General features: G+C 38.6%; 1 protein-coding gene across 1 annotated transcript in view; it reads right to left on the reverse strand.

The window, feature by feature from the left end:
• The window catches only part of SEMA3A (semaphorin 3A), a 340089-nt gene that overhangs the window by 75571 nt on the left and 238077 nt on the right, over positions 1 to 26441 (reverse strand). The window contains exons 8-11 of the mRNA XM_089685956.1: positions 22284 to 22398; positions 20848 to 20917; positions 19728 to 19872; positions 16982 to 17201 (exon numbers count right to left, since the gene is read on the reverse strand). Of these exons, the coding sequence (XP_089542082.1) occupies positions 16982 to 17201; positions 19728 to 19872; positions 20848 to 20917; positions 22284 to 22398 (550 nt within the window). The remainder of the gene's footprint in view (positions 1 to 16981; positions 17202 to 19727; positions 19873 to 20847; positions 20918 to 22283; positions 22399 to 26441) is intronic.

A 26441-nucleotide genomic window follows, 5' to 3' on the forward strand; every position in this document is an offset into this window, starting at 1 on the left:
GATGCATGATGGGACTTGTAGTTCACCAACAGCTGGAGGGCCACAGTTGCCCACCCCTGCACTAGGGGAAAGTGCTGAGCTCTTCAGCAGTGAGGTAATGAGCCCAGCTGAAGGCAGTGGGCTCATTAGGGCCTCTATAAAACTTCCCAGCCTGCTTAGGGAGTTGCTCCAACCTGGAACCAGTTTTGTGCTTCAGTAGACTGGGGAGCATCATACCTGTCTATGCAATGAGACAAACGCCTGTGTGGCTAGCCTCCAAATTAACAGGGAGATAGGGACTGGGTGTAGCACAAGGCTGCACCTACAGTTGTGACCAAAATTATTCAACCCCCAATGCTGTAAAGGGGTTTAGGGACTATAGTGTACATTTGGAATTGTATTCAGAATCAAATCCTACAAGGACGTTGTAACTACCCAAATGCAACTAAAATGACATCAATTGTTTATGTAATACAGTAGTAAATGGTTCTTATGTGGTTTCTTCATTGCCACAATTATTCAACCCCTTAAAGACTACCACTCTGAAGAACAGAGGTTCATACAGGTGCTTTCCATCAGGTATTGAAAACACCTGTGGATGTCACCGAGCAGCAATCAAGCATAATAAGCACCAATTAGGCAGCTTTAAAATGACTGTGATACTCAGCTCCTTCTAGACATTTACTGGTGTGGTTACAAACATGGTGAAGGCAAGAGAATGGTCCAGGAAGACAAGAGAAGAGGTGATTTCTCTTCACAGGAAGGGCAATGGCTATAAGAAGATTGCAAAGATGTTAAACATACCAAGAGACACCTTAGGAAGCATCATTCGCAAATTCAAGGCAAAGGGCACTGTTGAAACGCTACCTGGTCGTGGCAGAAAGAAGATGCTGACTTCGACTGCTGTGCGCTACCTGAAGCGTAGAGTGGAGAGAAGTCCCCGTGTGACTGCTGAGGAACTGAGAAAAGATTTGTCAGATGTGGGTACAGAAGTTTCAGCCCAGACAATAAGACGCACACTGCGTAATGAAGGCCTCCGTGCCAGAACTCCCAGGCGTACCCCCTTGCTGTCTCCAAAGAATAAGAAGAGTCGACTGCAGTATGCCAAAAGCCATGTGGACAAACCACAAAAGTTGTGGGATAGTGTTCTGTGGACTGATGAAACAAAATTAGAACTGTTTGGGCCCATGGATCAACGCTATGTTTGGAGGAGGAAGAACAAGGCCTATGATGAAAAGAACACCTTGCCTACTGTGAAGCATGGTGGAGGGTCAATCATGCTTTGGGGCTGTTTTGCTTCTGCAGGTACAGGGAAGCTTCAGCGTGTGCAAGGTACCATGAATTCTCTTCAGTACCAGGAGATATTGGATGGAAACGTGATGCAGTCCGTCACACACCTGAGGCTTGGGAGACGTTGGACCTTTCAACAGGACAATGATCCCAAGCATACCTCCAAGTCCACTAGAGCATGGTTGCAGAGGAAAGGCTGGAACATTTTGGAGTGGCCATCGCAGTCACCAGACTTAAATCCGATTGAGAACCTCTGGTGGGACTTAAAGAAAGCAGTTGCAGTGCGCAAGCCTAAGAATGTGACTGAACTGGAGGCCTTTGCCCATGAAGAATGGGCGAAGATACCCGTAGATCGCTGCAAGACACTTGTGTCAAGCTATGCTTCACGTTTAAAAGCTGTTATAACTGTAAAAGGATGCTGTACTAAGTACTAAGATTGAATGTCACTTGGGGGTTGAATAAAACTGATAATGCTGTGAGCACAGAAAAGACATTTGTGGTTATTTCATTATAACTGTTATGTTATATTTGTCTGACCTACAAGTGCCTCTTTAATGTAAATGTAAGCAAGATGACTGAATGATCAAAAGCAATGTCAAACTGGCCAAAACACTCAATTTCAGTGGGGGTTGAATAATTTTGGTCACAACTGTAGTTGATAGCAAGGGAAGTTTTTTGTTGTATAGTAAGTGGCCAAGTTGTAAAGGATTTATTTTCATGTTTCTTTTTGTTTTGATATTTTTCTTATGTAAATAGTGTAAATAAACCGCACCTTTGTTTTTTCACCAATACTGCTGTTTTGCTGTGCCTGTTTTGTGTTGTGAACTCACCCAGGGGGTCACACACACCCACTGCCAAGCAAACCCCATTACAGAAAGGTATACTTACCAAACTTGGAGGTGGGGCAAAAAGGAGGAAGCAGCAGCGACTAACCCATACATTGAAAGAGATAAAACGGTATGAGGCCCTAAACCAAAAACTAAACCAGACCCAACACCTAGAGCTACACTTACCACCTTAAAGGATAAGTACACCTTTGGGAACATTACATGTTCCACCCATTTTTAGGGTGGAACATGTAACATGTTCCCATAGCTGCAGCTGCGCCCATCGCCCCCCCTCCCTCTGACAGTTAGCATGGGGAGAAGTTTCCCCGTACTATCTTTCAGATTTGAAAACAGTGCGGCTGTGCAGGGCTTCTCCCACACAGCCGCGTCATTCACTTCCGTGAATGAGTGAACTTAGTGGCTGTGGGTTTGTAATTTTCAATGAACTACCACGGCGCCATGGTAGTTCATTGAAGCTTCCTGTGAGAATATCTGCTTGCCGTATGCACGGTAACCCGTACGGCAAGCAGATTTTCTGACAGGTGTGCAGGAGACCTACATGGCCTCAGCGATCTACTGATGCTTTCAAGGCTTCTTTGGCCAAAAATAATAAATACACATGTTTTTACCTGTCAAAAAATATGCCTTTATTATTTTTATGCAAAAGGTGAACTTATCCTTTTAGAACTGATCTCTTACTGGGGAATTTTGAAAAAGCTTCTAGGTATATGAAAATGTCATACTATGTCCCTGGCAACAAAGCAGGCAAATTGCTAGTGAAACGACTGCAAGGCCACAAACATAAGACTAAAATTCCTCATTTACAACATCCTATCATCAAACAGATATTATTCAATCTTTAGGAGATAGCGGATGCTTTTAGTTTTTACTATATTTCTTTATACAATCTTAGTGAGGATATGTCTACACCTAAACCCTCACTAACAGATATAAATCAATTCTTACATAAAGCAAAATTGCCTACACTATCCAAATCTCAATTAGATCTCCTAGTTTGTAAACTATAATGAGTAGGGAACTCTGTTTCCTCTTGTACCAAATTATATTGTAACTGTAATGTCTACCTTCATTTTGTAAAGCGCTACACAAACTGTTGGCGCTATATAAATCCTGTATAATAATAATAATACAGTATGCTCAATACACCTTTAACGCTATCTGAGGTTCATAAAGCAATAAAATCTCTACCTAATAATAAGTATCCAGGGCCAGATGGCTATACTGGCAAATAATCTAAAACTTTTATGACCATCTTAGCACCCTACTTGACTACCATCTATAATTCTGCTGCATTCTCCTCCTTTTTCCCACTGGAAATGCTGAAGGCTCTTATTATAATGTTGCCAAAACATTGGCAAAAAGCCAGACATTCCTCAAAACTTCAGGCCTATTTCTTTACTGAATAATGACCTGAAGCTTTATTCAAAACTTATTGCTTATCGTCTTGTAGACATATTGCCCACTCTGATCCATCCATATCAAACCAGGTTTACTAAGGGAAAGAAAACTTCAGATGCCACTAGAAGAGTCACCAATATCATCCATTATGCTCAGGAACATAGAATACTCTCCATTCTACTAGCACTCGACACCGAAAAGGCACTTGACCGCATCCACTGGATTTAACTCAAAGACGTTTTGAAAAAATTTGGTTTTGGCATATACAGTTGCAAGAAAAAGTATGTGAACCCCTTGGGATTACGTGGAGTTTTGCATGAATTGGGCATAAAATGTGCTCTGAATGTCATCTAAGTCACAACAATAGAGGAACACAGTCTGCTGAACATAATACTACCAAACATTAGATGTTGCCATGGTTTAATTGCACATAACATGTAAACATTCACAGTGCAGGGAGGAAAAAGTATGTGAGGCCCTAGCTTAATGACTTCTCCCAGAGCTAATTGGAGCCAGGAGTGAGCCAACCTTGACTCCAATCAGTGTGATGATATTGGATGTGTTGCTGACAGCTGTCCTGCCCTTAAAAAACACACACCTGTTTTGGGTTTACTGGTTTCAAGAAGCACTGTCTTATGTGAACCATGCCTCGCAGAAAAGAGCTCTCAGAAGACCTACGATCAAGAATTGTTGACTTGCATGAAGCTGGAAAGGGTTACAAAAGTATCTCCAAAAGCCTTGATGTTCATGTGTCCACGGTAAGACAGACTGTCTACAAATGGAGAAAGTTTAGCACTGTTGCTACTCTCTATAGGCGCGGTCGTCCTGTAATAATGACTGCAAGAGCACAGCGCAGAATGCTGCATGAGGTAAAGAAGAATCCCAGAGTGTCAGCTAAAGACCTACAGAAATCTCTGGCACATGCTAACATTTTTGTTGACACATCTACAATAAGGAAAACATTAAACAAGAATGGAGTACATGGGAGGACACCACAGAGGAAGCCATTGCTGTCCAAAAAGAATATTGCAGCACGTTTGAAGTTTGCAAAAGAGCACCTGGATGTTCCACAGCACTACTGGCAAAATATATTGTGGACAGATGAAACCAAGATTGAGTTGTTTGGGAAGAACACACAACACTATGTGTGGAGAAAAAAAGGCACAGCACACCAACATCAAATCCTCATCCCCACTGTAAAACATGGCGGAGGGAGCATCATGGTTTGGGGCTGCTTTGCTGCCTCAGGGCCTGGACGGATTGTTGTCATTGATGGGAAAATGAATTCCAGAGTTTATCAAGACATTTTGCAGGAAAACGTACGACCATCTGTCCGCCAACTGAAGCTCCGCAGAGGATGGGTAATGCAACAGGACAATGACCCAAAGCATACAAGTAATTCAACAAAACAATGGCTGCAACAGCACAGAATACGCCTTCTGGAGTGGCCCAGTCAGAGTCCTGACCTCAACCCGATTGAAATGCTGTGGCATGACCTTAAGAGAGAGATTCACACCAGACATCCCAAGAATATTGCTACACTGAAACAGTTTTGTGAAGAGGAGCGGTCCAAAATTACTCCAGATCGTTGTGCAGGTCTGATCTGCAACTACAGGAAACGTTTGGTTGAGGTTATTGCTGCCAAAGGAGGGTCAACCAGTTATTAAGTCCAAAGGTTCACATACTTTTTCCTCCCTGCACTGTGAATGTTTACATGTTATGTGCAATTAAACCATGGCAACATCTAATGTTTGTGTAGTATTATGTTCAGCAGACTGTGTTCTTCTATTGTTGTGACTTAGATGACGTTCAGTGAACATTTTATGCCCAATTCATGCAAAACTCCACGTAATCCCAAGGGGTTCACATACTTTTTCTTGCAACTGTATATATGTTATGGCCCTCTATACAGTACATGTCCATCCATCCAAGTTTTTTACATCAGGCATGTTGTCCCGACCTTCTAATATCACTAACGGGACAAGACAAGGATGCCCATTATCTCCCTTAATTTTTAATTTATTGATGGAACCATTAGGCTCATATATTCGATCACACCCCACCATCAACGGTTTCTTGATAGGTAAAAATATGCCTCTTAGCAGATGACATTATCTTAACGTTAACAGATGTTGAGACTTCTTTGGGGGCAGTTCAAGATGCACTACAATTATTTCACACTGTTTCATATTACAAAGTCAATGCAACTAAATCGTATCTTAGATTTTGGCATAATGTCTCCCTTAAAACAAAAACTACAAACTCAATACCCTTTTGTTTGGAAAGAGGAGGGCATAGCATACATGGGTAGCACTCTTACCAGCTCTTCTAAAGGATTATTTGATGCAAACTATATTCCCCTTTTGCAAAAAATTCTAATCTCATTATTCCAGATGTCTATATATCTTTTTCGAATCTTGCCCATCCTAATACCCAAATCCTATTTTCACACTTTGCAGTCAACAACCAATTAGTTTTTGTGGCAACACCAAAAAGCACGCTGTGCATTAGGTAAACTTATCAAACACAGAAGAGCAGGTGGCCTAGGACATGTTGTCTTATGTTGTCTAGATTATTATATGGCAGCACTTCTAGCACAATTAAAACACTGGTTTGATCAATTGTCAACCTCATTATGGGCCGACATTACATAGTTACATAGTTAGTCTGGCTGACAAAAGACAAACGTCCATCCATTTCAGCCATTAAAAAAAGTTATAATCCTACACCCACAGTTGATCCAGAGGAAAGCCAAAAAACCCAGCAAAGTGTGAACCAATTTGCTCCTGCAGGGGAAACAATTCTATCCTGATCCCCCGAGAGGCAATTGGATATTCCCTGGATCAACTGTACTTATAAATGTTAGTATCCAGTTATATTCTTTGTATCCAAGAAAAAATCCAGGCCTTTTTTAAAGCAATCCACTGAGCTGGCCAGAACCAAATCTTGAGGGAGTCTATTCCACATTTTCACAGCTCTTACTGTGAAGAGACCTTTCCATGTTTGAAGATTACATTTATTTTCCTCCAGACGTAGAGTGCCCCCCTGTCCTCTGTGATGACCTCAGGGTGAATAACTCTACACCGAGTTCACTATATGAACCACTGATGTATTTATACATGTTGATCATATCCCCCCTTAATCTCCTCTTCTCAAGACAGAATAAATTCAGTTCCTCTAATCTTTCCTCATAGCTGAGCTCCTCCATGCCTCTTATCAGTTTGGTTGCCCTTCTCTGTACTTTCTCCAGTTCCCCAATGTTCTTTTTGTGAATTTGTGCCAAAAATTGAACTGCATATTCCAGATGAGGCATAACTAATGATTTGTACAGGGGTAAAATGATATCTCTCTCTGGAGTCTATACCTCTTTTAATACAAAACAGACTTTTGCTCACTTTAGAAACTGCATGCCATTATTAAGCCGGTGATCTACCAGGACTCCCAGATCCTTCTCCATCATTGATTCCCCCAGTTGTACTCCCCCTAGTATGTACGATGCATGCATATTCTTAGCCCCCAAGTGCATAACCTTACATTTATCAACATTAAACCTCATTTGCCACATATTTGCCCAATTAAACAGTGTATTAATATCGGCTTGTAATTTGGAGACATCCTGTAAGGACGTTATTCCACTGCAAAGCTTGGTGTCATCTGCAAAGACTGAAATGGTATTTATAATCCCAGACCCTATATAATTTATAAATATATTAAAAAGTAAGGGTCCCAACACTGAACCTTGGGGTACACCAATGACAACCCTATACCATTTAGAGTATGAATCATTAACCACTACTCTCTGAATGCAAACTTTTAGCCAGGTTCCTACCCATTTACATATGGTTTTTTCCAAGGCTGTAGACTTTACCTTACACATTAGCTGTGTGTGGGGAACTGTGTCAAACACTTTTGCAAACTCCAAGTATACCACGCCCACCGCCACTCCTCTGTCCAAGGTTTTGTTCACCTTCTCATAAAAAGAAATCAGATTTGTTTGACAACTTCTGTCTTTCATGAATCCATGCTGTCTGTTGCTTAACCACTTGCCTACTGAGCACTTATATCCCCTTCCTGCCCAGGCCAATTTTCAGCTTTTAGCACTGTCACACTTTGAATGACAATTGGCCTGTCATGCAACACTGTATCCATATGAAATTTGTATAATCTTTCACACAAATAGAACTTTCTTTTGGGGTATTTAATCACCACTTGGCATTTTATTTGTTGCACTATAAACAAAAAAAAAAGCAAAAAAAGTGAAAAAAAAAGTTTTTCTTTGTTTCTATTATACAATTTGGCAAACAGGTACATTTTCTCCTTCACTGATGTGCATTGATGAGGCAGCACTGATGGGCACTAATAGGTGGCAATGATGGGCACTGATAGGCGACAATGATGAGGCAACACTGATCATGCTGCACTTATATGCAGCAATGGTGGGCACTGATAGACGGAACTGATAGGCGGAACTGATGGGCAGCACTGATCGGCACTGATGGGTGGCACTGACTGACGGCACTGCTGGGCACTGATGGGTCGCACTGCTGGGCAGCACTGATGGAGGGAACTGCTGGGCACTGGTGGGTGGCACTGCTGGGCACAGGTGGGTCACTGTTAGGCACTGATGGGCACAGACGGGTGGCATTGCTGGGCACTGATGGGCACAGGTGGGTGGCACTGGTTGGCACTTGTGGGTGGCACTGCTGGGCACAGGTGGGTGGCACTGCTGGGTACTGATCATCATTGCCCTGATGATCAGTGCCAATCTGTTTACTGACAATTGCCGGTTATCGGCAGTACTTTCCTCACACTGTAACAGCGTGAGGAAAGTGCAGCACCTGCATTTACCCAGTGATCTGCTGTGTCATTGAAATCACGTGATCACATCACATGATCAGCTGTGTCCGTAGGATTCAGCTATCATGGAGATCACCGGGTGCATGCCGCTGGGGGTGCGCGGGAGGGCACGTTCTGGGAGGACGTCATATGACTCCCTCCCAGAACTGGACAACCGCGCTGCAGCTGTCATTCAGCTATAGCCCAGTTGCCAAGTGATTAAAATATTTTTTTCCAGCAAGAACTCATCCATGTGGTCTTTTTTTATACTTTCCAGTATCTTCCCAACTATAGAAGTTAAACTAACAGGTCTATAATTACTTAGATTTTGACCCCTTTTTAAATATTGGCATCACATTGGCCTTACACCAATCCAGTGGTACTATGCCAGTCATTAAAGAGTCCCTAAAAATTAGAAACAATGGCTTTGAAATGACAGAACTCAATTCTTTAAGGACTCATGGGTGTATGCCATCCAGTCCAAGTGCTTTATTCACCTTTATTCTGTCTAAATATTTTTGGATCATATCAATTGTGAGCCAATGTGGGTCATCTGGAGCTGTATCAATACCATGCCCATTATGGACAAGAGCTTCCCCATTCTTTGTATCACAGAGAGATATTGAATCAGAACAAATTCCAGGTAAGAATCTATTGCATTTTCCTTCAATTTAACATCTACAACCTCAAACCCAGACTTTATTGTCCCCCACTGTCTCACTGTCTTCTTTAAGAGTCTGGAAAGATTTCATTAGAACACCATCTGCAGACCCAATGACTTCTCTTCCTATCCCACTAACTGCATGTCAATTACTCAAACCAAATATTAATCTAATTAACTGGTGCAACAAGGGAATAGAATGGGTACACTCCTTATACAAAGGAGATAAACTTAAACCCTTTTCAGTTCTTGAAAGCAAATTTCAATTACCAGATAAGGAAAATTATACCTACCTACAAATAACATCCTTCCTATGAAGTCATTTGAGTACAATCAATCAAATACCCACTAAGATAAAGCCATATTACAGGGATCCTAAAACAACAAAAGGAAGAATCTTTCTATTTTATGCAACTCTGCAAGATAGAAATACATTTATCATGTTAGCACCATTTTTGGCGTGGGAAACTGACATAGGGGACACATTTAGAGTTCCACAATGGGAACAGGTGTTAGATTATACCTATAAATCCAATAGAAATGCTAACCTATGGGAATTAATGCATAAAATAACACTTTGTTGGTATTTAACCCAATATAGAATATCTAAATTCCAACTCCACGCCTCTAACTTATGTTGAAGAGAATGTGGACACGTGGGAATGCTTTATCATGTTCTCTGGTTTGTAACAAGTTAGTCATCTTTTGGCTTACCCTTTTCCATATGATGTCTACTACAACCTCTATTCATATAAATCTCCCTGCTTAGCTATACTAAACTTTGAGATTGGGAATATCTCTCATGAAATGAAAATTGTGATTATGAACATCTTTTTAGCAGCTCAATTAGTAATAATGAGGCATTGGAAATCACCTACCTCCCCCACAGTTTCTGAGGTAATAGAGGTTGTACAATCAAACTATATTTATGAGACTTTGTTCGATCTTACAAATAGGTGCTATTTGTAGGTAAATGCTAGTTGGCAACTGTAGACACAATGGTACAAGACATATAAACCCACAAACAAATAAATATGACTGGTATATTTACTTGTAATATAATTGTGTAAGAAGTAATTATAAGACATTTGGTTATACAGGCTGCTCTTGGAAAAACCTGACTCATTTTTTTTCTTTTTATTATTTTGTCGCTCCATGTAACTTTTTTCTCTTTTCTGCCTCTCTTTTGATGTTAACAATGTACCATCATGCATCTTTCTAGCTACTATGTATGTAAGTACATGCATTACGAAGTGAAGCTTGTTTATTTCTTGTTCTCTGTTGAAAATTCAGAATAAAAACTCACTGCAATTAAAAATTCCTGGCTCAGAGGGATATTTTTGCCCCATTCCCAGACTATGCAGTGATCATACAGGATGTTGGTTTACATTAAATGAAAATGGTTTACAAAAAATGTTACATTTAATAAGCAAGACACTTTCAAATCCTCATAAAAGTCAATTAAAATAGCCTCTAACCCTTTGAATATTAGCATATAATAGTAAAAATAATTATATAAGTGTGCTCAGTGTAAGGTGGACAGGCTTAATTGGTAGTGGCAGCAATAACCAATGCACTAGACAGGTATACCCAAGAGCAGTGCAAGCAGGTTTGTCCAGCCCTTTTCTTAGCAAAGCATTGAACAAACATACAGTAGTTCAATGCAGCATACAACAAACAAAACATCTACTCATGTAATGTACAGCGCTGAGCAAACTGTTGGCGCTATATAAATACTGTGTAATAATAATAATAATCTGAGCCACTAAGTACACTTATGTCACTTCTTGACTAACAGGGCGCCCCCCTAACTGGTTCCCACAAAGCAAACAGGCAGCATATTTACTACTTTAATATTTTATCACCAGTTAGCCTTTTTACCCAGCAGCAAGCTCTCACAGCACAAAGAGTGAGATAAACAGTGAGCCTCTAGCATAAGCCAGATGAAAAAAGGCCTGTGGACAACTGACTAATTAGATGGGTCTGGCTAACAGGTAAAATGTAGACCCAGGACTGGAAGCTTTATCCCACTTAAATCTCTGAAAAGCTTCCAAGCTCCAGGATCCAGATCAGAACTAAATAAGATCTGAGAATAAAAAGGTTTTTTTCCTCCATAGCAGACACAAACTCATCAAATCAGAAATGTATGTGAGAAACCTAGGTGACGCCTATACATTATTGGAAATCTGGCTAGCCAGTGCCTTATATCAGTTATCAAAAGTATATTTAAAAATTCCAATTAGAACTGTACAGGAGGTCATTACTTTTTAGGTGGGTGTTCTGTGCAACACTAGAAGGGTAATAATTTTTTATGTTCCTCATATATGATATGCATTCCAGATTAGGAAGACCATACCAGTAAAAGGGCACAAAGAGGACATAGCAAAATTCAAACACATTTAATAAATCCATTAATGATATAGGGTTTTAAGTCTCCTCAACGGACACTATTCCTCTCACTGATCTGAATGAGTGTTGCTTTTACTCTCTACCATGCATGTATAAGAGAATACAGAGAGTAAACAGAAACACTTATAAATTAGTTCTGTATCTTCAAAAATGAATCAGTGATTTGATAATGTTTTCTTGCAGAACAGCTTCAGTTGTTTTTGAAATGGCATCATACAAATCATGTTCTTTGTCTAGTGGAATTTTGCACCATTCTTTATAAAGTACAGCCTCCAGCTCTTTCAGCATGAAAAAGTAGGACTTTGCTTAACACATGTTCCATAATTAACCATAAATGTTTATTAACCATTAAAATGTATTTGTCAGTAGGTATACAGGCATGATCATTCTAAGATATAGAACATCACCAGAGAACAAATTTGACACCATAGGCACCTTGTTTTGTCCATACTTCTACAGATCCCTTACATGTTTAGTATTGAGGATTACATGGATTCTTTACTGCTTTCCAAACATAAACCAATTGCTAGGGATAAATCCGGCCATTAAAGGATCAAAATTTGGCCAGTTTAGCAGAGACTGGATGAATTTAGATCCATCTATGGGCAGTCTAGTTGGACAGAAATTGATCTCTCAATCAACTGCTGTACTTCTGTATCATCAACCTGTCAATTTTGTTTCCGCTCAATCTATGCCACTGGCTACAGCCAGCAGAAATGATGAGTGTATGCTGATGGCTGGGAACTCTTCCCTCAGAATACAATATCTCTTTGGAAGGGATTCCCCCATGAACACAATCAATTTTTTTTTTCATTTAACATGTTCCTTATACCCAGTTAAGCATCTGTGCATTGGTTTGAATAAAAGTGATTCCTGAATGATAGTCAAGCAATAAATGAGAACTTTATGTAGTTCCCCCATTTACAGATTTTGTTGTAACTAGGTAACAAAGTGTTTATTTAATCCTAACATAATTTTGGGAGCTGTATTTTGTAACCTTAAACAATTATCCAGTTAACCGCTTCCCGTCCGCCCTGTAGCAGTATATCGGCATGGGTGATTTTGCATTTCTGGGTAGGGGACGCATGCAAGGCATGCGTACGCCCTACCCGTGCCACTATTTGTGGCCACGGCTGTCAATTACTGGGTCCCAACCGGTGATTACTCACCGGCGCCCAGTGATTGGCAAAGCAGTGTGCTTACAGTGAAGCACAGTCCCATAGTAAAACAAACCCAGCACACATTTAACCCTTTGATTGCCCCAGATGTTAACCCCTTTCTGCCCAGTGCCATTAGTACAGTGTCAGTGCTTTAAATTGGCACTGATCACTGTACTGGTGTCACTGGGGATGTCAGTGACACCAAGTCAGTTCCCCACAGTGTCAGAACACCTGCCACAGTCCCGTTATAAGTTGCTGATCGCCGCCATTATTAGTATGAAAAAAGAAAATTCCAGTATCTATACCGCCATTTGTAGATGCTATAACTTTCACATAAACCAATTAATTTACACGTATTGGGATTTTTATTAGCAAAGACATGTAGCAGAATACATTTTGGCCTAAATTTATGATGAAATTTGATTTTTAAATTTTGTTTACTAGACATGTTTAATAGCAAAATGTCCAAAATATTGTTTTTTTTTCTCAAAATTGTCAGTCTTTTTTTTATAGCTAAAAAAAATAACAAAAAGCACAGACGATCAAATACCACCAAAAGAAAGCTCAATATGTGGGAAAAAAGGACGTAAATTTCATTTGGGTGCAGCGTTGCATGACCACGCAATTATCAGTTAAAGTAACACAGCGCCGTAACACAAAAAATGGCCTACTCAGGAAGGGGGGTAAATCCTCTGGGACAAGTGGTTAAGAGTATGTCATTATTTATTTACAGTCTTCAATTTTGGGGGTTGTTTTTTTAATTATAAACTAGATGCTTCAATCTGTTTTCATGTGATATGTCCATGCTTTTTTCAGTTTTTATCTTGTATATTCATGCTTTTTTATGATAATGTATACTGACATATCTATTTGTTTGTTGTATTTACAATGTATAGTTCTATTGTAGCTTAGGTCTAAAACTCACAGAAGTTCTGTAATCTTCACAATGCTCTCTGTACAATCCATGCTTTTTTATTTTTGTTGTTGATCTGTGATCAAAGCAGCTCTGTCATTCCTGAGAAACAGTTTGAATTTAGCCTGCCTTGCCAGAAGAACAGGACAGCTGAACACACCCGGGAATAGCGCCGGGTGGGCAACATTGCCTTCGTACCAACAAGCTGTTCAGGGAGGGTGTTCATATCGTTTAACACAATTCTGAAATGTTACCATGATTAATAGCAATCCATCAGCATGCTTATATTGCAGCAAGACATAGGATTCTTTCCAAAAGTGAAATCATGATTGACTAAAGCGGAGTAATAAAACACACTGCGGAGGGGCAATCTTGGAGCGCTGCATTTGATTTAAGTTATGAGAAGAAATGTGTCAAGAACTAAATATTTTAATGAAAACTTTCAGCACTTATTAGCTCACAAATGTTCCAGTACAGATGTAGACCTTGATAAGAAATGGATGAAATTTGACAGCTAACCTCTGGGCACATAATTAAAATGAATTGATTCTCTCTACAGAATACAAAAGGTACTTTCTTTTACAGGTCTTGCAAGTGTAGAAATATTGGAGGTCAAAGGTAAAATGAGTTAATCACTATGGAGACTGATCAGGCCTCAGGTACCAGAGCTCTACTGTATCTGAGGCATAGATCAAGTTAGAGTAGAATTTCAAATACTTTCAAACAAATTAAAACATCTACTCCTTTAAAGATCAATAGGCTCCAGTTTGGAGCTCAGCTAAAGGATAAGAGAGCTATTAATTCACATCAATGACAGATGCACTTCCACTCTTTGAAATATTACCTCGAGCTATATATTTATGGAACTGATCCACCAAGACATCAATTGCACTTTGCCAGTACTACAACGTACAGAGAATAAGCACCAATGCAAATTCTATTCCTATTACACTTGTGCATATTGAAGAAAACATATGGATCACATATAATCAGAAACCAAGATATCTTTTTTTTAATTTAATTTCCTGACATACTGTACAAACTGGTTAAAATAACATCCTTTCCAGCTTTCTTATCCTGTGAATATGTTTTACCTCAGCAGCTCAAGCCTTAGACCACCAGTTTAGTTGTTTTGACTGCTAACAGCTTGTAGAAATGTTGGAAGTTAAGGATGTGACACTGATGGGGATTATCTAAGGAAGAAGGCCGTACATTGGCATCCATGACATATCCACTTTGGATTATATACTTCCCATTCACAAGAGATAACAAACAGCTGGCTTTTAGCCCAAATAATGTGGAAGAGTAGTACTGATACATTTAGGCCATTCATATTTAAACTTCAAACTGAATAATAACATTGATGGCATTAGCAACAGTAGTGGCTGTTAGCATTTTAGTGTTCACTGCAGTCCTGGAGTACTCATTAGTAAAATAACACTTTACCCTCTCATGGTAAAATATGTGACATTATTAGCCTTGCTTTACATGTGCTCATCAGTGGCCACTTTATTGTTGTGCAGATTAATCTCATGCTTACCTTTCTGTGTACTTACAGAAATAGAGAGGTGATCAACCTAACTGCTGTTATTATGAATGGTGCTTCAATTAACATGATCATTTGACTTTATCAATCATTTCATTTAAAGTATTTTGAGAGCAAAAAGTAAATTGGTGGTGCCAAGGCTTTTTATCTTTGGGGAGTGGAAAAAATTAAACATATTCCGTCCAATCCAATCGATGTAAACTGAGTGTACTCAACTAGAAGGCAAGTGTCTGCTCCAATAGACACAAAATTGTTATCCAATTATGCTGCACAAAACAAATATATTGGACAGATGACAATTCTTGAGGCTGCTTTAGCCATTCCTGTAATATACTGCTTAACCTTTCTGTCAGTTTTAAAGAAATGCCTGTTTAAAAAATACCATTGTTCTACATATACCATGTATTTATGTACTGACTGCAGGCAATACACAAGCTGTAAAGCTTGTCTTGGCATGGAAAAGCATTATTTACTTATTAGGGAATTAAGTTACAGTGTACACTGTGAAGATATTATTATTGTTATTACCACAAGTATAAAAGAGCAGAAGTGCACACTCAAGATATGTCACTTGTTCCCTTGGGATCTTAGTATGGCTACTAACCCAGCAATCCCTGTCCCGGTTATTAAAGCACACCTACCACACCTACTTTCCCTTGCTCCAGTATTTATTAAAAATGCTATATTTTTTTTATTAGCAATATAGCTAGAGAAAACATTGTAAGGCCCTCAAAATGTATCTTGATGATTATAGAATAGCACTTCTCTGAATGCTACAACATTTGGAAAGGTAGTATATTTTAGCTTGAAAGGAGATAAAGGATAAAAACAGAGAATCCCAAAATATACTGAACATATAGCAGGATTTTTTAGTATTGACAAAACCCCTGTTTCCTAGTATACTAGCATCTCTTGCAAGGCTTGCTAAACATTTCCTCGGTCATCACCTGCTTTCACTTGTGAATTCCCACATCTGTCACACAGTGCCTCACACAAATTCCTTGCTAGGTTACACATGTCTTCAGACCTCACAGTCCCTCAACCTGCAACATATCTATTCCAAACAGGGGATAGATACAGAAAGTCAGCACAAAAAGATGAAAGAAGAAAATGACTGTGTATAAAAACAAGAAGAACAATCAAGCAAAGCCCCTGTAGAAAAATCAAATAGAAAAATAAAATACTTTATGGAGGTTGCAGTGTGCATGCAACTAACCGCATTTTCTTTGAAGTAGATAGCAGGTTTGGTGCTAGATATACCATATGTGCTAAAGAAACATAATATGCGCATTGAATTTCTTTTAATATTGCAGCAAGCATAGCTCTAGTTACTCAGGACTTTGAATCCTTAAGGTATTAGAGCCAAGAGCTATAGTAAGGTCAAAATACATTAGAATGACAAAGAATGTTTTACAGCTCCCACAGAATCAGATTAGCAGAAAAGGAACTAATTGTAAGAGCTCAACACCATAACACCCATACCAAAAATTATTTCACACTTTAATTCTCAATCCACAAATGCCCTCTCCCTGAACTAACTGTAAGACTTTCCCACAGATGTAAGATGTTAGGAAGTAAAGCCTCAACTCCAGCGTTCAGTTTTCTTCTGATTTATGTCAGGCATCAATTTGAACTGAGTCAGGAGATTTACAACACAGGAATCTGAAAACTGACCCTGTGTACCCAATTGCATTCTTTGATGGCGGCATTTAGCAATAATATCACACTCGCAGAACGAAACAGATCCTTCCAACACACGTCCTTTTACTGTGATCTCATCCCTGTGCTAATATTTAAGCTATTCCTTTTATACATATTTATTGCCAGTGACTGGGACTTTCCTGTTTAGTCTGAAGTCTATAAACATCCCAATGATTTTTCATAACAAGAATATTCATTAGAAAATACAGTAAATCTAGTACATGATGGAATAACGTGTACCTGTTCCAATAAACATTACATCATACTGGCCATCTTCTGCTTCCACACGGTCAACCACTATCTGGGAAAACTGATAATCAACTTCTGTTTTAATTATAATGGGACGGTTGTTGATGGGGAAAACGGGGTTGTACATAGCTGGGTGGCTCCGAGCAAATGTTATAACTTCATCTGGGAGATCTTTTGTTGAATCAAAGCCTCCAAAAGTCTTGCTTGGACACTGAATATAAACAAGAAATTGTATGTATCAGTGGTTTAGTATTTAGAGAAAGAGAAAAAAAAATACTGTTTTGGGGATTAGCATGGAGACAAAAGCAATTTGTTCAAATAATGTGGAAGTTCTCAAGTCAGATAGTGTAATATACAACTTCTTCCTCCTCATATGACTATAATTAACCCTTGCAATTAGTCACTTAGGCACAAGCATTCCACATGCTTCTTTTTAGCATAAAAAACAAGAATTTACAAAAGGCTCCAAAAACCAGTGGGAGGGAGTGTACAGCAAAGGTTAGTATCAGCTAATGTTGGTAGTGTTGGTGGAGATTTATTCATAAAATGATCAGGCAGAGAGACCGAATCTCTTTAAGTGATCATGTTCCAGTCTTAATTCCCTAAACAGCACCAGATAAGTAAATGCTGTAAAATGGATCAAATCATATAAAAATCCACCTGATTACTTCTGTGCTCTAGGTTGTGCTGTTTATGCACACATGAGAAGACATTGCCACCATTACAGAATATAGTCTTCCACTTGATATCCTATCACAGTCAATCAAATAGTAACCGGTTTCACACATATTTTATATTTATTAGCAGTACTCAGCAGATTGAAAAGATATACATTTTCCAAACAAAGTTGCTTTGGCTCCTTGGAACTTTTGTGGTTAGTACCATCATGCTCAATATAATATAGTAAACTTCAATAAAATAGTAACAGTCAAATGCGTGAATTCATTATATTTAAAAAAAAATATATGATTTCTTTTTATACATGCTTTCATGACTGTGAGCACATTTCTTTTTCTCTCCTGAGCAGTATTTCTCCCATTACCCATATCTTGATCCATTGTTATAAAGCCTTACTCCACACATTTTTTTTTATTTTCATAAAATATGGAAAGGTCTAAACTACCTTGGGAACTTTTTCCTTTCATTTCTGTTTTTATACCTGTTACTTGGAAAGAAAGTGAAAAAGAATATCCCCAAAAGGGACACAGACGGCAATATAAACTTGGTGAGTGGCACAGACACTCAAGGTAGCTGCTAAACCAAGTTTAGCTATTCTCCAAGCTATTCTAGGGTCCAATCACTTTTCCCTTCACCAAATTACACTGAGGATTTCCAAAGTGGACCCCTAGCTTTTGATCCATCATCATCAACAACTTCCATCTGTTATTAAATGACCCTTCCAGTGCCTTCTTAGAAGACTTCTATGAGCAATAAACTTGACAGAGGTGCTGACCTTTAAAAAAAAAATTGTTTTGCCTAGAATTGGCACCTACGTTTTTTTTTTCAAGTCTTTGAGATGACAGACAGAAAATTCTGTTGTTTCCAAATAACTGTTATATCTGATTACATCTACTAAGGCATTATCGTAAAACTGGCCATTCTTTTGCAAATGATCTGAAACAGTTATTTTTAATATTCTTTTATTAGGTTTCATCTTAATGATTCAGAAAATAAGAATAAAAGTTACTAAATATTTAAGGGGATTCACACTTTTGTAAATGAAAACAGCATCAGTTTCCATAAACTACTCAGTAGTTTAGTAGTTAGTCAAAATATAAATTATTGGATGAGATCAGATACCTGGTAAAAAAAAGTGGAAGACTGAACACAGCATATTGTAAAAAATCATTCATATCATTTATACATTTTTTTCTATTCCTATTGACATATAATGGAAGGTTTGCATCCCTTAAATAGATCAACACTTGAGTTTCCCACTGAAATCACGTTACAGTTTTAAATTGATCACATCTACAAATCAATTGCATACATTAATTATAGCACATTTTAAAGAACAGCTACTATAAAACACTAATTCAAACTAGAAGTGTAGATTTCTTTAGAAAACACAATAGAGAAAAAAATCAATCATCTTTGTCTTAACCTTGACCTGAGCATTATTAATATTTAAATAGCAATGGAATAAAAATCAATAACATTACAAACAAGCTAGCATCACTATCTGTTGGGAAGATTATCAAGCTCCTATTTTATCTGCATAAATATTTCAGATGCAAAAGAGAAATTTTTTTTCAAGATATTGTTATTTGTTAAAGCCAACATAAAAGGTAGATATAAATGTAATTAAATGTAATGTAATCTTAATCAAAAAGTATTAAATGCATGTTACATAGTTATGAACTATTAAAATAATGAATTTGTCTTGATGTCGCGTTCATTAAATTCCTTGCAAAGTAGCACAGGGAAAGGAAGACTGACGCTTTGAGCCAATCAGCTGGAAATCACTGTAGTAGGCATTGCTACAGTGACATTGCTACAGTGACCACAACTAACCTCCAGGTTCTGTGCCAAGCCCTGCAGTACCTATTACAGTGATTTCCAGATTCCACAGGGATCATCCAAGTATAGCATGTGTATATGTACATTGGTCCAAGCTGGGCCAATATAACTAAAAAAAAATTGCAAAAAAAATTGAAACCTAAACTTCAGCTTAGACACATAATTTCACAATACAAAAATATTAATTAATATTTTAAGTCAGTTTAAGTGAACTCACAGTTCCTGGCCTCGGATAAGGAACTCTTCCTTGATATGGGACCCATTGATAGTTTGGACCATCTCTGTGAGCATATGGACCCAGAAACACTCGTCGTACATCTGACAAACTGTACAGGCATACAGCTGAACCCTTGAATACATTACTACAAATACAGAAAAAACTGCATCAATAACAATTTTAGTCTGCTTAAATTAGTAGTATTAACATAGATTTACAATATCCACAACTTTTAATCTAGTGCCAAATATTAATATTAAATAAACATAACTGCAATTTGTAGAGTCAAAAAGTGCACTGCTTCAACCCTCCAAGCACTCCTCTCATATGCTAGAATCAGGTGCTGGCTTGCAGTTGCTCCATCGCTCTTCCACACATAGCTTGATATAATGAAAAGGAAAAGCCATACACTGTAGATGTCTTCACAGGCAAAGCTTTAATCCGCCAGCAAAATTTAGCACATGGCCCCTACTCCTTGTTGCCTGATATCATCAGTGTGCAGCTTTTCCTTTGAATTATATCAAACAATACTGGATATTTCATATTGCATGAACTTTGAATATTAACCAGCATGCTTTCAAAAACAATAATGGACTATTGGCATATTTAAAGATAACTAAATGCTTGGAACTGACAAGTTTAGACTCCAATCATACTTGTAAATGGGGCTGTTTCAGTTAGATGCTAAAACCCAGCATGATCCATGAGCTCCATGAGTGATTAGATGCGAGATGTTTCGAATAGCTGCAGGAGCTCTCAGCCTCCCAGTGCGTTTAATAGGGATTTCCCCCACATCTAATTGTATGGAAACCTTGCTGGATCTCCTGCATCTAATTGCAAATAGCCTCATTCGCAAGTGTGAATGAGGCCTTAGAAGGGAGCTACTCTTGGTACCAGCCACCAATGCACAGACATTATTTAAAGTTGTATAGAAACAGGATCAGAAGAGAAGAATATTGCAATGGAAAAATGCTTGTTACAGGAATATAGAATGGTTGAGATACAGGAAGAGAGTAAGGTAGGCAATATTGCCATACCCTTCTCACCTCAATTCCTCCCATGACAGTATTTGAATATCTGAATGTCAAAAAATAAAGTAGTAATAAGTGGGTGTAAATACCTTGATGTTGTAAAAACAGCATACACGACCGGATTCTTAGGATCTTTGGAATTCATTAAATACACATCCTCTATAATAAAAAAAAAGCTGGATATTATACATGTCAACGTCCTCACAGCTTAACCCTATTTACTTTATAGTATAACAGTGAACCTTTAACTTGTTTGCACCCTTGTATGAATGTATCTCACTAATACACTCAAGCTTTTGTATTTTATTAATATCATGAAGGCTAAAAAAATTTAAAATGGCATTCTGTTTGCTCAGGTCAGTATAAACACTGTATGAAATACCTCATATTCATCCCTTGCAAGCAGCAGGTGGCAAAGCTTGAGGATACGGTTTTTCACTGAGCTGAAATAATGCTACAGTATGCTGTGAATAAACTAAATAGCCTGTGTCATTTAATCTACTGTGATTCAGATATATTTCTCACACACATCCCTTATCTCTCTACTAGCTCATAGGGTCCTGTTGATTCTTATTAAAAGGCCCAGCATGTTTTTCAGACAATATGCTACAGATGGACCCTGTATTAAAAGTTAATTTTTAAAATAAGCATGTAAATAAGTATAAGAAATAATTTGAAATTAAATTGTCCGAAAACCATTATAGATTCCCTGTAACAGTAGATGGGAAAAATGTATATGATATCTTGGAAAACTTTAGAATAATTTCTAATTCCCCTTTCTACTGAAATAAAATATATATTTAGTTTATCAATAAAACCATTGCATGCATTTCAACTGAGTGCAGTCACTTGGATTTCTATTATGAGGTTAAATTGGAGCCTTCCCTGGAAAAATTACCACAATTGTACCAAGTGCCATCTTTCAAAAGAGTCCTGTTGTTAACTTCTTTGACATCAGATCTACTGTCAGGCATCCCAAAAATCTCTATGCAGCTGTCAACTTTCTGAGAGTTGATCATTTTGCAGGACTAACACCATGGTCTCTCCACCCTCTTGTGACAGGATTTGGGTCTTGCAATTGGCTGCTTAGACACCCAATTCTGAGTTGCAGGAGATAAAGGGAGGTGTCATTTGTTGTCCTTTCCTAAGAAGTATTAGGTGTTTTTCTGCTGCTTTCCTGGTCAGGATAGGTCAGCCCAGGTGCATTAGAAAAGCAAAACTGGACTCATTATGGTCTCAAACCCCTGCCTTGGAAGTTGGAAGCAAGAAAGAATCATTCCAAACCAAAATGCTTACAAATTTAAAAAAGAAAGAAAATTGCAGTGCTCTGTTCTTTACAGGAGGTTATTTATAAGTTTTCAGATTTTTTTGTAAATGATAGGATTTAGTGTACCGCTACAATACTGTTTAATATCAGCATAAAGCAAAAGTGTGGTTTACTTAGAATGGAATACTATAAATACAGCCTCATCAATCCATACATGTACAAAACACATCAAATCAATGTACAAGTTGATATACTTACGCAATTCATCAAAATGTGTATCAATTCCATTAGGACCGGGAACAGAGCAAATTAATCTAGCCTTCAGGAATGTGGTCCATTTGTTAACCAGACTTCTGTGCCCGCCAAAGTCATTCTGCCAACAATTAGATAAGATTAGACCTGTTCGTGTCTAGATGATAGCTATGAAATATTATATGTAAAATAAAACAATGCATTCTCCTAATAAGCTTTCATGCTGATAAACTTTGTAATCATTAGATATTATTTATCAAAGTGTCAAAACAGACTGTGTTGGCCATAGCAATTAGATTGTTTTAGCAAATCTAGACGTTTTGTGAAACAAATCTGTCCGGACATGACAGCAACCTCTTGTCACATGGCCCAGTGCTGAGCAGGATCCCACTCTGCTCATCTGAGAGGAAGCAAGGAGCCTACAGAACAGACATGTTGTCAAGAACACCTGCTCTGCACATTTATGCGGTACAAATAACAGTTCTTTCCAGCAAATCAGATTAATAGCAACTAGGAAAATGTGCCACAGCTAGAAATAAAAAACTAAACCAGCACTCAAATCTTCATGCAGACTAGGATAACTGTAACTGTCATTCATTGAGGTGCAGCCCTTAGAAGATCAGGAAATCTTGATACTAGTGAACAAAAGCAAAACAGGTTGCACTCTCTTCATGCATTACCGTGGTGAAACAGAAATTTATTTAAAAGCATATACATGCATACTCACAAACCAAAGGGTGATAAAAACAGAGAAGAGTCTGTAATGACGGTCCAAAGTGATGGTAGAGCCTTGGCGAGGTAGGCTAACTCACCAAGTGTCTACTGTCACTTTGGACCGCCATTACGGACTCTTCTCTATTTCTATCCCCCTTTGGTTTGTGAGTATGCATGTATATGCTTTTAAATAAATTTCTGTTTCACCACAGTAAAGTACCACAGATATGCCTGGTTAAAAATCAGAAGCCTTGGCTGAGTAGACTATGGTACCCCACTCTCCCCTCCACACACACACACACACACAAAACCACATATACATACACACACTATCAGAAATAAATTGATAGAGCGGGTGCATTGTTGCTATAGGAAAATAACCTTTCCTACAGCCACTTAACAAAAAATGATTGTCTGATTGATAATATTTATCACTGATCACCTAATAAAGCTTTCAATCTGTTGCAATTTGACTCAGAATGTAACCATTTCAATATGAAAATGGGCCAAACCTGTTCCTCAGGTCATAGCATAGCTCCACAATGTAAGGTTTCATTTTGGATATAAATTACATTGCTCTGCAATGTTGTTAGTGTGTTTAGTCTCTGGGGAAAGAAAAAATCATTTTGTTGCACATTTGGAAAGGATTTCAAAATGTGTTGGTCATATGGATTCATGTTTTTTTTGTCATCACAACACTCACTATTGAAGGCTTCTTGATGAATAACATATTCAAATGCCATTGGGCATAAGAACACATATGTATTTTTCTCCAAAACACTTTGAACATCTGGCGCTCAATCCCTTATTAAAAAGTAATACAAAGTATTTTTATGAGAAAAGTGCAAACATAGTTGACAGCAATCTGTTGCCAAGTAATTGTTACTCTTCAAACTATAACATGTAGGTACTTTCAACAGACAGAAACAGAGAAGTGCAGAGTGTGTTTTGTTTCTGTCTTGATGAGACATTATTGTGCAACCTCTGGATAATAAGCAGCAGAAAAATCCCTTTAAAGAGGTTCTAAAGTCCAACAGTTTTTTACCTTAAGGCATTCTATGCATTAGAGTACAAAACTGCTCTATTACCTGTCCAAGCCCCCCTCACCCAACCACCCCATGCCTCTAAACATTTATTTGGCTCCTCTCACTGATTCAGCACTGTCCCAGCTGGTGCAGTGCCCCTCCACTTCCTGGTCTCACAGAAGACACAGGCAACCTCTCAAACTATGTCAAACTCTTGTGAAGAGGAAGCAGGAACATGGCTTACCACTGCGGTGTGTATCTAGCACATGGCTTGATGAGGGGGTGCTTAACCGCTTCCCGTCTGCCCTATAGCAGAAGTACTGCTACAGGGTGGCACGGGTGTGCAAAATCACGCATATATATGTGATTTTGCATTTCTGGGTAGGGGGCGCATGCAAGGCGTGCGTGCTCCCTACCAACGCCACCATTTGCAGCCACAGCTGTCAATCACAGGGTCCCAGCCATTGATTACCCGCAGGTGCCTGGTGATTGCAGAGCATCTCCAAAGGGGGGGGGAGAACTGTTTGTAAACAAAACAGTTCTCTCCCTTGTCAGCTCCTGCACACTGCTTTGCATGGCTGCGCATAGCACAGCCATGCAAAGCAGTGTGCTTACAGTGAAGCACAAACACACAGCCCCACAGTAAAACAGCACACAGTTAACCTTTGATCGCCCCACATGTTAACCTCTTCCTGCCCAGTGACATTAGTACAGTGTCAGTGCTTTTTTTTAGCACTGATCACTGTATTGGTGTCACTGGGGATGCCAGTGACACCAAGTAAGTTCCCCCCAGTGTCAGAATGCCTGCCGCAGTCCCGTTTTAAATCTCTGATCGCCGCCATGACTAGTAAAAATTAAAAAGAAAAATCCAAGTATATATACCACCATTTGTAAACACTATAAATTTCACATAAACCAATTAATTTACATGTATTGGGTTTTTTTTTCAGCAAAGACATGTAGCAGAATGCATTTTGGCCTAAATTTATAATGAAATTCGATTTTGTTTGAATTTTTTACTGGACATGTTTAAGAGCAAAAAGTCAAAAATATTGTTTTTTCTCAAAATTGTCAGTCTTTTATTTTTTATAGCGCAAAAAAAAAAAAAGCGCACAGGCAATCAAATACCACCAAAAGAAAGCTCTATTTGTGGGAAAAAAAGGACGTACATTTTTTTGGGTGCAGCTTTGCATGACTGCGCAATTGTCAGTTAAAATAACGCAGCACCGTATCGCAAAAAATGGCCTAGTCAGGAAGGTGGGTAAATCCTCAAGAGGGCAAGTGGTTAAAGGAAGGCAGAGTGGGCAGCACCAGTGGTGGACTCCAGAAGAGGAGGTAAGAGACCATACTGTGCAATATCTTTGCACAGAGCAAGTACCGGTAAATATAATATTTTTTTTTAAAACAAACAAAACTATCACTTTAGGCTTGTTACATTAACCAGTCATTTTCTGAGCAATCTTTTGAGAGTTCTGTTGTGTTTTGCCACATCTGCACTAATAAGTCTACAATCACCTTCCCATTATAGGCAAGGCCAAACAAAAGAAATCTGTAGATATAACCTTATTAAATAGTAGTTGACTAAAAATTATCACTTTCATTAAATATTTCTCTTGGATATGATTCTTCTGAGATCATTCAAAATTATTTGACAGGTACATTTTATCTGCAGTTAACCTCCTTTAAATCTCTATTCCACCTGCTTCAAGGAGGTTTTGCATCCATTGATTTGTATTGGAAGGCAAAACCCATCTAATACAAACAAAATCCCATTGACATAGGCCCTTATGGTGCCCTTATGGTGCCCCTGCCAGGCATAACATGTAGCCACATGTTATGCCTGGCAGGGTATCACTCATAAACCTGAGGCATTGTATTATGCAGGTGTCAACACCAGATACCAGGAACACCAGATTTCCCAACCAAAATAAGTTGAAGTTTCGTGCAGGTAATAGGAAAAGCCTGCTTTTGCATTCAGCTACTTGTAGGAGTAACCATATTTTTCCATCTGGTGATTTAAATGTACAGCTTTTAGGCCTCATTCACATGAGCTTACCAATCCATACACTCATGCAATACACAGGTGTTCTGTGCAAGTGTGTGGAGGCAGTCTGTTTAAATCAATGAGGGGCACCCAACTGCATGGATCTCCGCATCCCATGCATCCCAGAATGTATATCTGTGTTATCCTGGTACAAGGATCAGAACGCAGTCTATGATTTGATCTGTGCATCAGTCCCATATGGATGTACAGGATGTGCATGGAGATTTGTGCACGTCCATGCAGCTGACCACCTGTCATTGATTTGAAAAGGCTGTCTGCACAATCCTGCACAGAACACCTGAAAATGGTCATTCGCATTGGTTTTTGGATTAGTGCACCGATTTGAATGAGACCTAATTGCAACCAATCACAACATATTAT

This window comes from Staurois parvus, unplaced genomic scaffold, assembly GCF_062004578.1.
Source record: "Staurois parvus isolate SC_StPar_1 unplaced genomic scaffold, SC_StPar_1.0 ptg000019l, whole genome shotgun sequence".
NCBI lineage: Eukaryota > Metazoa > Chordata > Amphibia > Anura > Ranidae > Staurois > Staurois parvus.